Source organism: Rosa chinensis, chromosome 1 (genome assembly GCF_002994745.2).
Source record: "Rosa chinensis cultivar Old Blush chromosome 1, RchiOBHm-V2, whole genome shotgun sequence".
Lineage (NCBI taxonomy): Eukaryota > Viridiplantae > Streptophyta > Magnoliopsida > Rosales > Rosaceae > Rosa > Rosa chinensis.
Window position 1 is genome coordinate 54,495,808 of NC_037088.1, and position 12,505 is coordinate 54,508,312.

General features: G+C 40.7%; 2 protein-coding genes across 2 annotated transcripts; one reads left to right on the plus strand and one right to left on the minus strand.

The window, feature by feature from the left end:
- Positions 1 to 3,687: 3,687 nt before the first annotated feature.
- Positions 3,688 to 4,726, minus strand: LOC112182365 (probable acetyltransferase NATA1-like). Its single transcript, XM_024320848.2, has one exon. It carries the CDS (start codon positions 4,623 to 4,625, stop codon positions 3,924 to 3,926), a length of 702 nt encoding a protein of 233 aa, XP_024176616.1. The 5' UTR covers positions 4,626 to 4,726; the 3' UTR covers positions 3,688 to 3,923.
- A 596-nt stretch (positions 4,727 to 5,322) lies between these two features.
- Positions 5,323 to 9,881, plus strand: LOC112182366. Its single transcript, XM_024320849.2, has 3 exons — positions 5,323 to 7,199; positions 7,551 to 7,990; positions 8,131 to 9,881. Exons 1-3 carry the CDS (start codon positions 5,760 to 5,762, stop codon positions 9,602 to 9,604), a joined length of 3,354 nt encoding a protein of 1,117 aa, XP_024176617.1. The 5' UTR covers positions 5,323 to 5,759; the 3' UTR covers positions 9,605 to 9,881.
- The last annotated feature ends 2,624 nt before the right edge of the window (positions 9,882 to 12,505 follow it).

Genomic DNA, 12,505 nt, shown 5'->3' on the forward strand with positions numbered 1-12,505 from the left:
AAAAGGGGGGTACCTGTAAAAAACCCTCTGATACCTAAGTCAGTACATTTCTTAGTCGAGTCTAGTAAGAAGAATCAGCATGGGATGATTTACCTTAACGTCGACCCACCTTTATGTAGGCGATGACTTACTTGTAGGACAAGCCGCCATTACTCCCGCCATTACTTTCACACTTACAATGATAATCATTGCTACATTGACGACGGTTAATCATGACTCATTTACGACGGTCATTCATTGCGCATTCATAACCGTAATCATTGTGCGTAATTATTATCGTAATAATCGCCGTATTTATGACTAAAATTTAACGTCCTACTAACTACGGAGTTAATTGCCTAATTGCGGGCCCAACAAAAGTTGACCACTCCCACAATGTCCCCAAATCACAGTGTCCAAAGAGAAAAATTTCCATTCTCTGATTGTTTCGAATCTTGCCTCGAATATTTCCTCGAGCCCTGGCCGTCCCAATTCTTTCCTCAAGCCCTGGCTGCCCTGATTCATTCCTCAGGCCCTGGCTACCCTGAATCTTTCCTCAGGCCCTGACCGCCTCAATTCTTTCCTCGTGCCCTAGCCGCCTCGATTCTTTCCTCGTACCTAGCCACCTCGATTCTTTCCTCGTACCCTAGCCACCTCGATTCTTTTCTCGAGGTGAAGATTCATTTTCAGCATGAGACATGGAATTGCCCCCATATCCCTTTGAATCTGATAAACAATGTTTTATTCTTTTTGGCCAGGGGCCTTGGATATTTAATTTGGCCACCAGCCTTACACATACATTTCGATAACACCGACCACAAATATATTTTGAATAAAAGGAAGCAAAAATCAGAAATATGGTTACGAAGGAAAGAACGCTAGTCTACGTTACCCGAACTTCTGTCTCTTTGGGGCTTGTATTCCATCACTCTCAGTCCTTAGTGATAGAAATGATATTTCCTGACGTGCAGCTCCTGCCATTACTTTTTAGGGAAAAGTGGTTCCCACAGACGGTGTCACTTGTTTGTGATGAAAAATTCTGTAGATGAGTTTGACTCACCAATGAATCCGGACTGGAGCGGGAGCTGACCAGGATCGCGTAATTATTATCATAATAATCGCCGCATTCATGACTGAAATTTAATGTCATACTAACTACGGAGTTAATCGCCTTAATTGCGAGCCCAGCAAAAGTTGACCACTCCCACAAGTAACAAGAAAATCCCCTGGTAGTCTCTCGGTGGACATCCGATGAAAAATTAGAAAGAAAATCTCTCTTAAAAATAACTTAATGAAAATAAGATAAGAAATGTAAAAGCTCAACAGATGTTTATAATGCATAAGAGGAAGCTATACTCGAATTAGCTAGTTGAACTGGACTCCTTGCGTGGCCTTTAACTGTTGTCAAATGTGTATCAAGATCGTTCATAATGATTGGTTATTTAAGTAACCGTTGTAAGTGACTTATAAACTAAATTTTGGCCGAATAGAGATGCGTTGACACATCTCAAAACGTATTGACAATTGGGTCTCACAGGGAGTGATCAAATGTTTTTCTTTCAGATGTAAAGGAACAAAATAATCAAACTTCAAATCAATTTGGATCAAGAGTGATCACGTGGTTGTTAGATTAGTAATCGCTCAAAAAAAATTATTTTATTGGACCACTATTTGACAAGCTTTTGTAATATCTACTAAACCTTTCAAATGAAAATTAACCTCAGAATGGTCTATATGGAATGCTAGAAATAAATTAATTTGTCGTTTCTCTCCTTCTGTAGTCTGTTATGAAGCCTTTTTATTAGGTCAACAGATGAGCTAAGCCTTGTATTCCTAAAATCTCAGTCTTTTTCATATTAGATGACATTCTCCTTCAAATCAACATGTCAAACTAAACTTTGATGGATCGTGGTAAAGACGGTAAGACTTGTGTATCGGTTTTGTTATTATAAATACTGATGGGAAGCCTTTGATTGCTGCTTGCAGAACTATAGGATCTACAAATATTTTGGTTGCAGAAACTATTGCTTTGAGAGAGAGGCTTCATACAGCTTTTCTTCAAAATATCTCCCACATCACAGTGGAAGGCGACTCGAAGCTACTGCTCGATAGCATTTTGGGTGCTGCAATTGTTCCGAGGAATAAAAATCAGACATCAAGAAGCTAGCTTCTCAATTTCAGTCTATAATTTTTAGACAACCTAATTTTGTCGCAGATCATCTTGCAACTTTAACCTATAATTATCAGAATTCAAATGTATGATTTTTCTATCTCCCCTTTTCTGTGTCCCTAGCTTCCAATTAGATCAGCTGGGATGGGGCGTTGTTCGCGATTTTTCATTTTCTCTATAATTTTATTTATGTCATTAAAAAAAAAAACTTCATTAAAAAATATGAAATCACAATCAATAAATATTAATAAAAATTAGATTCTCCATCGTTGGAAGTCGACCGGGTGGACGGTGGACCCATCTCTTCTGTAACGTGGCGATAATTTATGTGACGGTGCTGAAATGTATGCATGCCACATTCTTCAAATACCTTGCGTGGAGTTTTGAGCAGCAGCCAACAATATTTCTACGGCAGGTTTTCTTTGTCTCGGTTCCCAATGTCTTCAAATTCATATTCATGTTCATATTCATATTCATAGGTCGCTTTCATTATTATGAGATTAAATTATTTGATAAACCCAAATAATACATGGATGAATGGGGTCAGTGGACTAATTAATCACCGATTAAAGGACTAAGAAGGATATCTGGTAACAATAGGGGATTCAAATTAATTTTCCCCTCCTCAAAAGAAAAAAGAAAACTCAGTAAAGGCTTCAAATACTAATATCTCGTTTGTAATTGCTTTGTTTTAAAAAAAAATTAGTTTTTATTTAAAATTTAAAATTTTATTGTGTTTGATAAATAGATAAAAAAACAGGTTTAATTGAAAATTATAAGTCACTGGCAGCAGAATTTAAAAGCAGTTCAAAAATTGCTTTTAGAAGCTGCTGTGAATAAAAACACACTCTGAAGTTGTTCAATGTACTGACAACACTTTTAAAAATATTATCTATCAAACGAGAATTGTTTTAATTCATAATTAGATTATTCTCACAACACAGCAGTAAAAACTTATTTTTTTAAGTCATAGAAATCACAAACCAGTCCTAATTGCTCCCACAACCCACAAGCACATACATCGCCTTCACTGTGAGCCCTACAACATGTATGCGGAAAATCAGAGGGGAAGATAATGATCACAGGTTGGCTCCATTTCACTTTCACAAAAATGAGTTTGATACTCATCACCATTGAGGAAGAGAATTCAGAAAGGTTCCGGTGTCTTTAACAATTCAAACTCTTTTTCTTCACGCTTGTCCAAAGAAAAAGGAAAGAAGAGTCCCATTTTGATTGTAACACTTAACCAAAAGTGGAAAAATCCAGACATACGAGTTCAAATTGGGCAAAACCATTAAAAAAAAGGGATTATGAGGAAAGTCATTCAACTAGGGTAAAAGCAGCACCGAAAAAGGAATGAGGAAAGTGCTAGGCCAAGACCAACTCCAATTAACATCACTCATTTCTTTACAGGACCAAACTTTTGCAAGTCTAAATTGCAACCAAATTTCATGATTTCATCTCTTTGCCCAGACAAAGCTGCTAAAACCAAATGATCATCCAGGCCATAACAAAAACCCAGAAAAGCAAAATAGCAATTCAAAACCAAAGAAACCGAAAATTAGCGAAATGTCATTAGGAATAATACGTTCTTAGAGAAGAATAACAGGGTACAAGCATAAACCATCAACCAGAGCCCAAAAATTTACACCCATTAGATCAAATGGCACCCACAGTCATAAATCTCCTCATCACAACAACATAAAAACATAACAAGAACATCAACCCAGCCTTTAGATTTCAATTTTTCTCGAAAAACATTGAAATTTGAAACCTATGCATCATGATAAGCCTGAAGAGCATCCCCAGTGAGCCTGCAAATCCTCCACTCCTGCATAATCTTAGCCCCCATTTCCTCATAAAACTTAATCGCATTCACATTCCAATCCAGCACAACCCACTCCACTCTCCCGAACCCCATCTTCACCGCCTGCTTCGCCACCGCCGAAAGCAGCATTTTCCCTATCCCCTTCCTCCTGTAGCACTCCCTCACAAACAAGTCCTCCACATAAAACCCCGGCTTGGCGAGAAAAGTAGAATAGTTCGGGAAAAACAGCACAAACCCAGCGACTGTGGCGTCACCGCCGCTGGATCGGAAGACATGGCTCTCCGGGTCGTCGATCGGGAGGTCGAGATTGAGGGTTTTGACAGTGGGGTGGTAGAACTGGTTGGAGCTATGGGCGTCGTTGGGGAAAGGGGCGGAGGAGACTTCGAGGAGGAAGACGGTGAAGGACTTGAAGGGAGGGGAGGTGAAGAGAGTGGCGGCGAGGGAGGCTTCGGTGGCGGAGCATTGGTCGGCGAGGCGTTCGAAGACGGACATCTGGTGGATGAGCTTGTGGATGTGGGGGACGTCCGTGGGGTGGGCCAGGCGGATACGGGCGAAGAGAGGGTAGCCCATTGGGGTGGAGCCTCTGGGGACGTCGATGGGGGCCTCCGGGACCGGGGCTGGGGGCGGCGGAGGCGCGGCGGCGGCCATTCGAAGAGAGGGTTTTAGGGGCTTTTGGACTTTTGGTGATTGGGTTAGTGGGAGAAAACGGTTGCGGATTTTTGGGGAGAGTGGGAAATGGGAGTGGCTAGTGAGGCAGGTTTCGGGTTTTATAGCGATTGGGAGGTTTGATCAACGGCTCGTACCGCGCCACATATGAAAGGTACTTTGTCATTATCCTTGCAAGAAAAACATTTTTTTTTTTATATTACCCTCTCTTTAAAGTTAGTTTTTGTGATTTTTCTTCATAGTTTCGAATTTCGATTTGACTTGAGTTTGTATTTAGTTATTTATCGATTTGTTCTTAGCTCGTTCAGGCTCGATTTATGAGTGAAGCAAGTCAGGTTTCTGTGCTCCATTCGCAAAGTAAAGCCAATTATAAGTGAAGTAAGTCGATTTTTAACTAAGTTTTGTAGTTCACTCGTAAAACTTTTGAATAATTAGTCTTAATCACAATGTAACTTCATTTGACTTAATTTGCTTATTTTGTATTTAGCACAGGCTACAATCATAAACTCTCTAACAAAAATATACCTCTTAAAGTCTTGAGAGCTAGACTTAGGTTAAATACTTGAAAATTTCACTCAAATTTATTTTCAAAATTCAGTCTAAAAAAAGTTTAAAATGAACAAAAAATACAACATCATTAATAATTTCAATTAAGTAGAACAATTTTGGAAGGTAGAACGAGAAAGTTGAAGAGATATTTTTGGACAAAAGTAAGATAAAAAGAGTAACTTTTCAGATTATTGGATAAAATGGATAGACACACCGACAGTGTGACACAGAGGCGTCACTCTCAAATTCCCAAATTAAGTATCATGACAATTATGCCCAAGCACTAATTTTTTTTTTTTTAAGAAGATACACTAATTTGCAACTCGGTCGGGAAACCACGCTCCCATCTTTCAGCCTCCTCCTCCTCCTCTTGTAGTGACTAGTGAGCCCTCTCTCCTGGAAATTCCAACTTTTCCAAATCCCAGATTCCAAATTCCAAATTCCCTCTCATTTCCTTTCAAATCCACACATTCCCACACGTGCCTCAATCTGATCCGATTTCTATGAACCGGCCTGAGTCTCTGAGCTAGGCGACTCGGCCTAGTTTGTTTCGGTTCGACTAAAAGCATGACCGATAAGCCACCGGAGCCGTCCCTATCGCCGCCGTCGAAGCCCGTCACGCTCCAAGACTGGGAGTCCTTAATCGACGATTTCCAGCACGGCGGCGCACGCCGCCACCGGTGGACCTCCGCGTACCCAATCCTCATCGACCAAGCCCTCTCTTGTCTCAACAGACGCGAATTCCCTCTCAAGCTCCAGCTCATCGTCTTCCTCGAAGAGTTCTCCGACCCGCTCTTCACATCCGACCCGGACTCCCTCCCCAAAACCCTCCACCGCCTCATCGAAACCCTCCGCGCCCTGATCCAGACCCCCGCCGATGGCGTCCACGTCACCCTCGCGCTCAAGGAGCAGACCATGCTCTCCGTCACCGCGATCGTCATCGCCGCCGACTACATGCTCGACGGCCTGGTCGAGCTGCTGCTCACGGTCGCTAACCGCCCCAACCACGGCGTCGACCGCCAGGCGCGTGCCGTCGCGTGCGAGTGCCTGCGCGAGTTGGAGAAGTCGTACCCGTGCCTGCTCTCCGATATCGGCGGCCATCTTTGGAGTCTGTGCCAGAGCGAGAGGACTCACGCCGCGCAGAGCTACATTCTCTTGTTTACGACCGTCGTTCATAACATCGTCGCCAAAAAGCTCGGCGTTTCGATTCTGAATACGACGGTGCCTCTGGTGCCGTTCACTGCTCCTCAGGTTTTGGTGAATGGCTCCGGGAAGGAGGGTTCCGGTGGGTTGAACTACAAGGAGCTGAGGAGGGCTATGTCGTTTTTGCTGGAGTGGCCGCAGGTGTTGACGCCGTGTGGGATGGTTGAGTTCTTGGCTTTGATAATGCCGGTGGCCATGGCATTGGAGCTGCAGGCTTCAATGCTGAAGGTTCAGTTTTTCGGAATGATTTATTCCTCTGATCCTTTGCTTTGCCATGTTGTTTTGACAATGTACCGGCCGTTTTTGGATGCGTTTGATGGGCAGGAGGGGCAGATTGCGAGCCGGCTTATGCTGCTTTCGAGGGAAACGCAGCAGCAGTTGGTGTTTAGATTGCTGGGGTTGCATTGGTTGTTGGGTTTCAGTGAGTTGGTGTTGAGTAGAGAAGTGAGGAAAGTGAAGGGCATTGTTGATATGGGGTTGAGATTTTATCCCAGTGTGTTTGATCCACTGGCTTTGAAAGCGTTGAAGCTTGACCTGCTTGCCTTTTGCTCCATTTGTGTTGATATGTTGAAATTAGAAGGTGTTTCGGGTGAGGACACGGGGAATGATAAGTTGGTGGTGAAGGTGTTTCAAGATGGACTTGTTTCTGTATCTGCCTTCAAATGGTTACGTCCAGACAGCACGGAAACTGCAGTAGCATTTCGAAGCTTGCATAGGTTCTTGATTGGGGCATCAGCTCATTTAGACAATGATCCTTCAACCACTAGAAGTCTCATGGACTCCACCACCTTCACTTCCATACAGGTAATTGTCTATCCTTGTCGGTTGATCTTGTATACTGTTGTTTGTAATCTTCCTATGAACTAGTTTTGTGTAGTATACCAATGTGAATGGTTGAGTGATGTGAAATGCAAAGAAGCAATGGTTTTGCGTGATACTGTTCAAGCTTAGAATAATGATCAATTACATATATTTAGTGCCAGTTCAACTACCACGAAAATGAAAATTGTGTAAAAGAAATATTGTTTCTTTAACTTTGATATTGTTCATTTTAAAATCTCAGCTAGGCAATTGGTTCACCGCTTTGCGTCATTAGAGAAGGGGCAAAAGGTTCATGTCTATGTCTGTGTCATTTTTGTTTCTCTATTTTTTCAGGGGATACTGGTGGACCTGATGTTGGAGTGTCGGAGATTGGTTCCAGTGATTGTTGCTTTAACTGATCGCTTGTTCGGTTGTCAAAAGCACCGTTGGTTAGGAGAGCGTCTGCTGCAGACTTTTGATCAGCATTTGCTTCCAAAAGTCAAATTGGATTATACTTTGGTTGCTTGCTTCCCAATATTTGATAAAATTGCTGAATCTGATACAATTCCTCCTCGAGGATTGCTAGAGCTGCTTACCAAGTTCATGGCCTTCCTTGTTGTCAAACATGGCCCATATACAGGACTGAGGTCATGGTCTCAGGGAAGCAGAGTTCTTGGCATCTGTCGAACCTTTCTGATGCATCACCACAGCTCTAGATTATTCCTCAGATTATCTCACCTTTTTGCATTCACTTGCCTTTACTTTCCCGATTTGGAGGTTCGCGACAATGCAAGGTATGATTAGCAGACTTCCTTTCCCTCATCTTGTATTTTTACTTTCAGAATATTACATTCCTATTTATACGAGGATTATGCACTCTACTTGTTCAATTCCCATTATTAGCTGATGCTATTGTTCATCTTGGCCTTTGCAGGATCTACCTTCGGTTGCTGATCTGTGTACCAGGAAAAAAGCTCAGGGACATGCTAAATCTTGGGGAAGAACTCGGTATTTCACCATCAGCACTTCCCAGTTTTAATATCCAGTCTCCTCTGTCTGCTGACAATCTTAAGAAGTCTAGGAGCATCTCCTCGTATGTCCACCTTGAGCGCGTGATTCCCCTACTTGTCAAACAGTCTTGGTCCTTGTCTTTTTCATCTTTCGGTTTCGGGAATCATGAATCTGGTTACCCAGAAGGCATCAGAGACAGTGAACCCATAATAGAGGAGAGTGATATTGATAGCAGTAGTACCATGCAAATTACCCCAGAATCTGAAAGAATTGATCGACCACAGGAACCATTGCGTGTCATGGATGCAAAGATTTCAGAGATATTAGTAACGTTAAGGAGGCATTTCTCATGCATTCCTGATTTCAGACATATGCCAGGATTTAAGGTTAGAATATCATGTTGTTTGAGGTTTGAATCAGAGACTTTATCTCGTATATGGGGACTTGATTCCCCTACTGGTGTGTTGGATGAGTTAGATGCCCTCCCTGCTTTATACGCAACTGTGCTAAACTTTTCATCGTCTGCACCGTATGGGTCTATTGCATCATATCATATACCTTTTCTTCTTGGTGAACCTCCCAGAAAAACTGATATATCAGATCAAGCAGCCGCTTTAGCTATTGTTTCTGTAGAAAATGATTCTCGAGAAGAGGATAGCTTCAGAGCTCCAGTAATGATAGAACTGGAACCACGGGAACCTACTCCTGGTCTGATTGATGTTTCCATTGAAACAAATGCAGAAAATGGTCATATAATCCGTGGTCAGCTTCACAGTATCACTATAGGAATAGAGGATATGTTTCTCAAGGCTGTTATACCACCTGACGTCCCAGAAGTTGCCTCAGCTGGTTATTACTTGGACTTGTTCAATGCTCTTTGGGAGGCATGCGGTAATTCCAACACTGGACGGGAGACCTTCCCATTGAAAGGAGGGAAAGGGGTTGCAGCTATAGCTGGAACCCGTTCAGTCAAGCTACTTGAAGTTCCTGCATCTTCTGTGATTCAGGCAACTGAGCGCTACTTGGCACCATTTGTTGTAAGTGTGATTGGCGAACCACTTGTTAGTGCTGTTAGAGAGGGAGGAATCATTAGGGACGTCATATGGAGGGATGAGGCCTCCGATTCTGCACTTGATATTACTACCTCCGGTACTGAGTTCGATAGAGGTCCTCTTCATCTTACGTACAATGATGATGTAGACGAAAGGGACAGCGTTGTCAATACCCGTAAGAAAAACATGGGCTGCTTCCTCATTTTGATATTTCTACCTCCAAGGTTCCATCTCCTCTTCCAAATGGAAGTGTGTGATGTTTCAACATTGGTACGAATTCGAACCGACCACTGGCCGTGCCTAGCTTATACGGATGATTATTTGGAAGCTTTATTTTTGGCATAGGAATTGTTTCTTCTTTCTCCTATACATTTTGTTCCATATTCTTTTTCCCCATATTTACTGGTACAGAGAAGGGTAATTATTTTCACCCAGAATAAACTCTACTGTAAATACATGCCTCCTTCTACCTTGTATTCTTTCGTCGAATTAGAGATTAAGAAATGCATTTTTGGGGCGTTTTCGATTCCTCTGTAGTTGGATATTTCAACAACCACAGGGTTGAAAATTTGTAAGCTTATTATTCTTTGCAATGAGTTCAAGCTGAATTATTTTGAGAATATTTGAGTCCGGAGTGATAAATTTTGCCATGATCAAAACAAAAATGCAACTTATATTTTGCTTATTAAATTCATTTCTGTAGCTTAAGATTACACCAAAAGCTGGAGATTACATTGAATCTACATTGAAGATATTTAGTCCCCTAGAATGGAGGGTATCTATTGAAGAATTTCTGACACTTCAGCCACTTTCCATTGACCTTCACAAACACTAGTCTAACTGATATACTCAGAAAAACTATACCAATTGTTGCCTTACAACATTAAAATGAGATATTTCTAATGGTAGATTCAATGTATTAGTCTAACTTCCTTTTATAATGTCATTTCTAATGGTAGATAACTAAGACTCCTGTGATTTTTATTCAAGAACTAAAACCAATTCATGTGATATCTATACACATGCAAAAAGCTTTGCTCAAGATGATTGAGCGAACTTTGTGTGTGGGGGAATAACTGTGTGAAGGAAGAGCTCCAAACTGCCCTCTAAATGCATGAGACTCCATACAAAAAAATGTCTCGTTTTTTATTAGACATTCAGCTTAACCAACTCTTAATGCAATTCAGTCATCGTTTTAGGTTTCTTTTCAAGAATTAGTCATGTGAAAAATGCACTCATCTGAAAATGATTTGTCCGTTGGTCATCGTTGTAGATTTTATGTATAACCCTCTTAATATAAAAAGTTCTTTGAAAAGACTGTCCAAAATAATACTGTAGAACAATAAGATCTACTCTGCAAATAGATTAGACTTTGTCCGCTAAAACTAAATTGATGATTATAGGTGCACCAAAAGCATTCATTTTCCGTACTTCATATATCCTTCCAAACTTCTTTTACAGTTTATATGCACATTTCTTAATGCAAATGTATTATGAATGACATCATAATCATTATAACACATGCTTTTATATAAAGCGATGACATTCAAGATTTAATTCAATCAATGTCAAACAATTCACCGATTTCAATAATAATTCTATTATCATAGACCCTACCTAGATTCAAGCTTCAACTCCAATGTTGCTCAAAGTTAAAAACATCGTTACTCGCATTATGGATCCTTATCTCCCAAAATACCGATCGTAATTTGAGCCGCCTAAGATGAGCCCTCTAGAAATAATCGTTGGATCCAAATTAAACATTCATGGATAGAAAGAGCACAATAAGACCAGGCCCAGTCCTGAGAATTCAGAGACCTAGTGCGAAAATTTGACCGAGACCTTATGTTCATTGCATAATGATTAAAAAAAAAGGTATAATAACTGAAACTCTTAGTAAACATTTGTACCAAAAGAAAGAAAGGAGGATTAAAAAAGAAAGAGAAGGGGAAGAAAAAAAATCAAGGACACGGAAAGTCAAAAAAAAAAAAAAAGGAAGAGGAAAGAAGATTAAAAATGGAAGTCTGGGACTCGAAACTATGACAAGAGTATAAAGGCATGCGCGTGCTTCAGCCAGCCAACCAGCTGGACTGCGCAAAGTTTTGCATGCAAGGCCAGAACTAAATTAAACATATCCGCTCATATATGCATATATGTATTCGAAACTCAAAGTCGGAGGCCTCCAAATTTCGGAGGCCTTGTGCGGTAACACTGCCTGCACAACCTCAGGGTCACCCCTGATTAAGACGAATCTGTAGCTTCTCACGGATCCTGAATTGGAGTTACAGATCAAAAGTTATGAGACGTCGAAGATTTAGAGAAACTAGAGAGAAAAAAATGTAGAAAGAAAGTAGAGAGCGAAACCTTCTCTAGGAGATTATAAAATAAGAGAAATTCTTACATAGGGGCAAATGTACCACGTGGTTGGTAAGGCTGCCCAATCAGTGAAATACAAGGAGGTGTTTTGGGTATTTCATTTTAATAAGTTAGGATAGTTTCAGAACACATTTAAAATTTTCTGAATTTTGATTGGACTGCCCCACCGCCACGTGGTACGTTTGTCCTATGTCAGAATCTCTCATGAAAGAAAGTTGCTGGTCAAACTATTTATAGACAAGCAATTGACACGTATTAGTGGCCTTGTTGGCACATGTCAACACATACAACACCACCCAAACAAAACCACAATTTGCCAAGTGTCCAATGACTAGGCTAATGATGATGTCATCAACATTCACATGGATGACATCAGCATGAGCCGCCTCCTCCTCCCAGTGCCACTTTTCACCCAACAACCAAACAGAACTCGCTAAGTTAGCATTTCTATTTTCTTTCAATTAAATTTCAAAAATTTCTTAAAAATAGTTCGTAACCTAAAAAATTCACCGAAAATGCCAAGTACTCGTGGCGACCTCTGCTTTCCACTTTTAACCTCAAAAATAAAATTTGACTAATTTCAAAATTCGGGATTTCACATAAACTTACTGCACATATATGTATTGGTGGGAGAGTTTCTATTGACGACGTTTTAATAAAGACTAAGGGAAAACTTTTGAATGAACGGTTGGATGGCATGTATGTTAAAAGATCAAAATATCAACGAAAATTGAAAAAACTCATCCAACCGTTCATTCAAAAGTCTTCACTTAATACTTATTATAAGGTCCTCATTAAAAGCTCACGAATATATTGGGTTAACCAAAAGATTTCAATTTTGGAAGATAAAAATCAAAACTATCGGTTCAG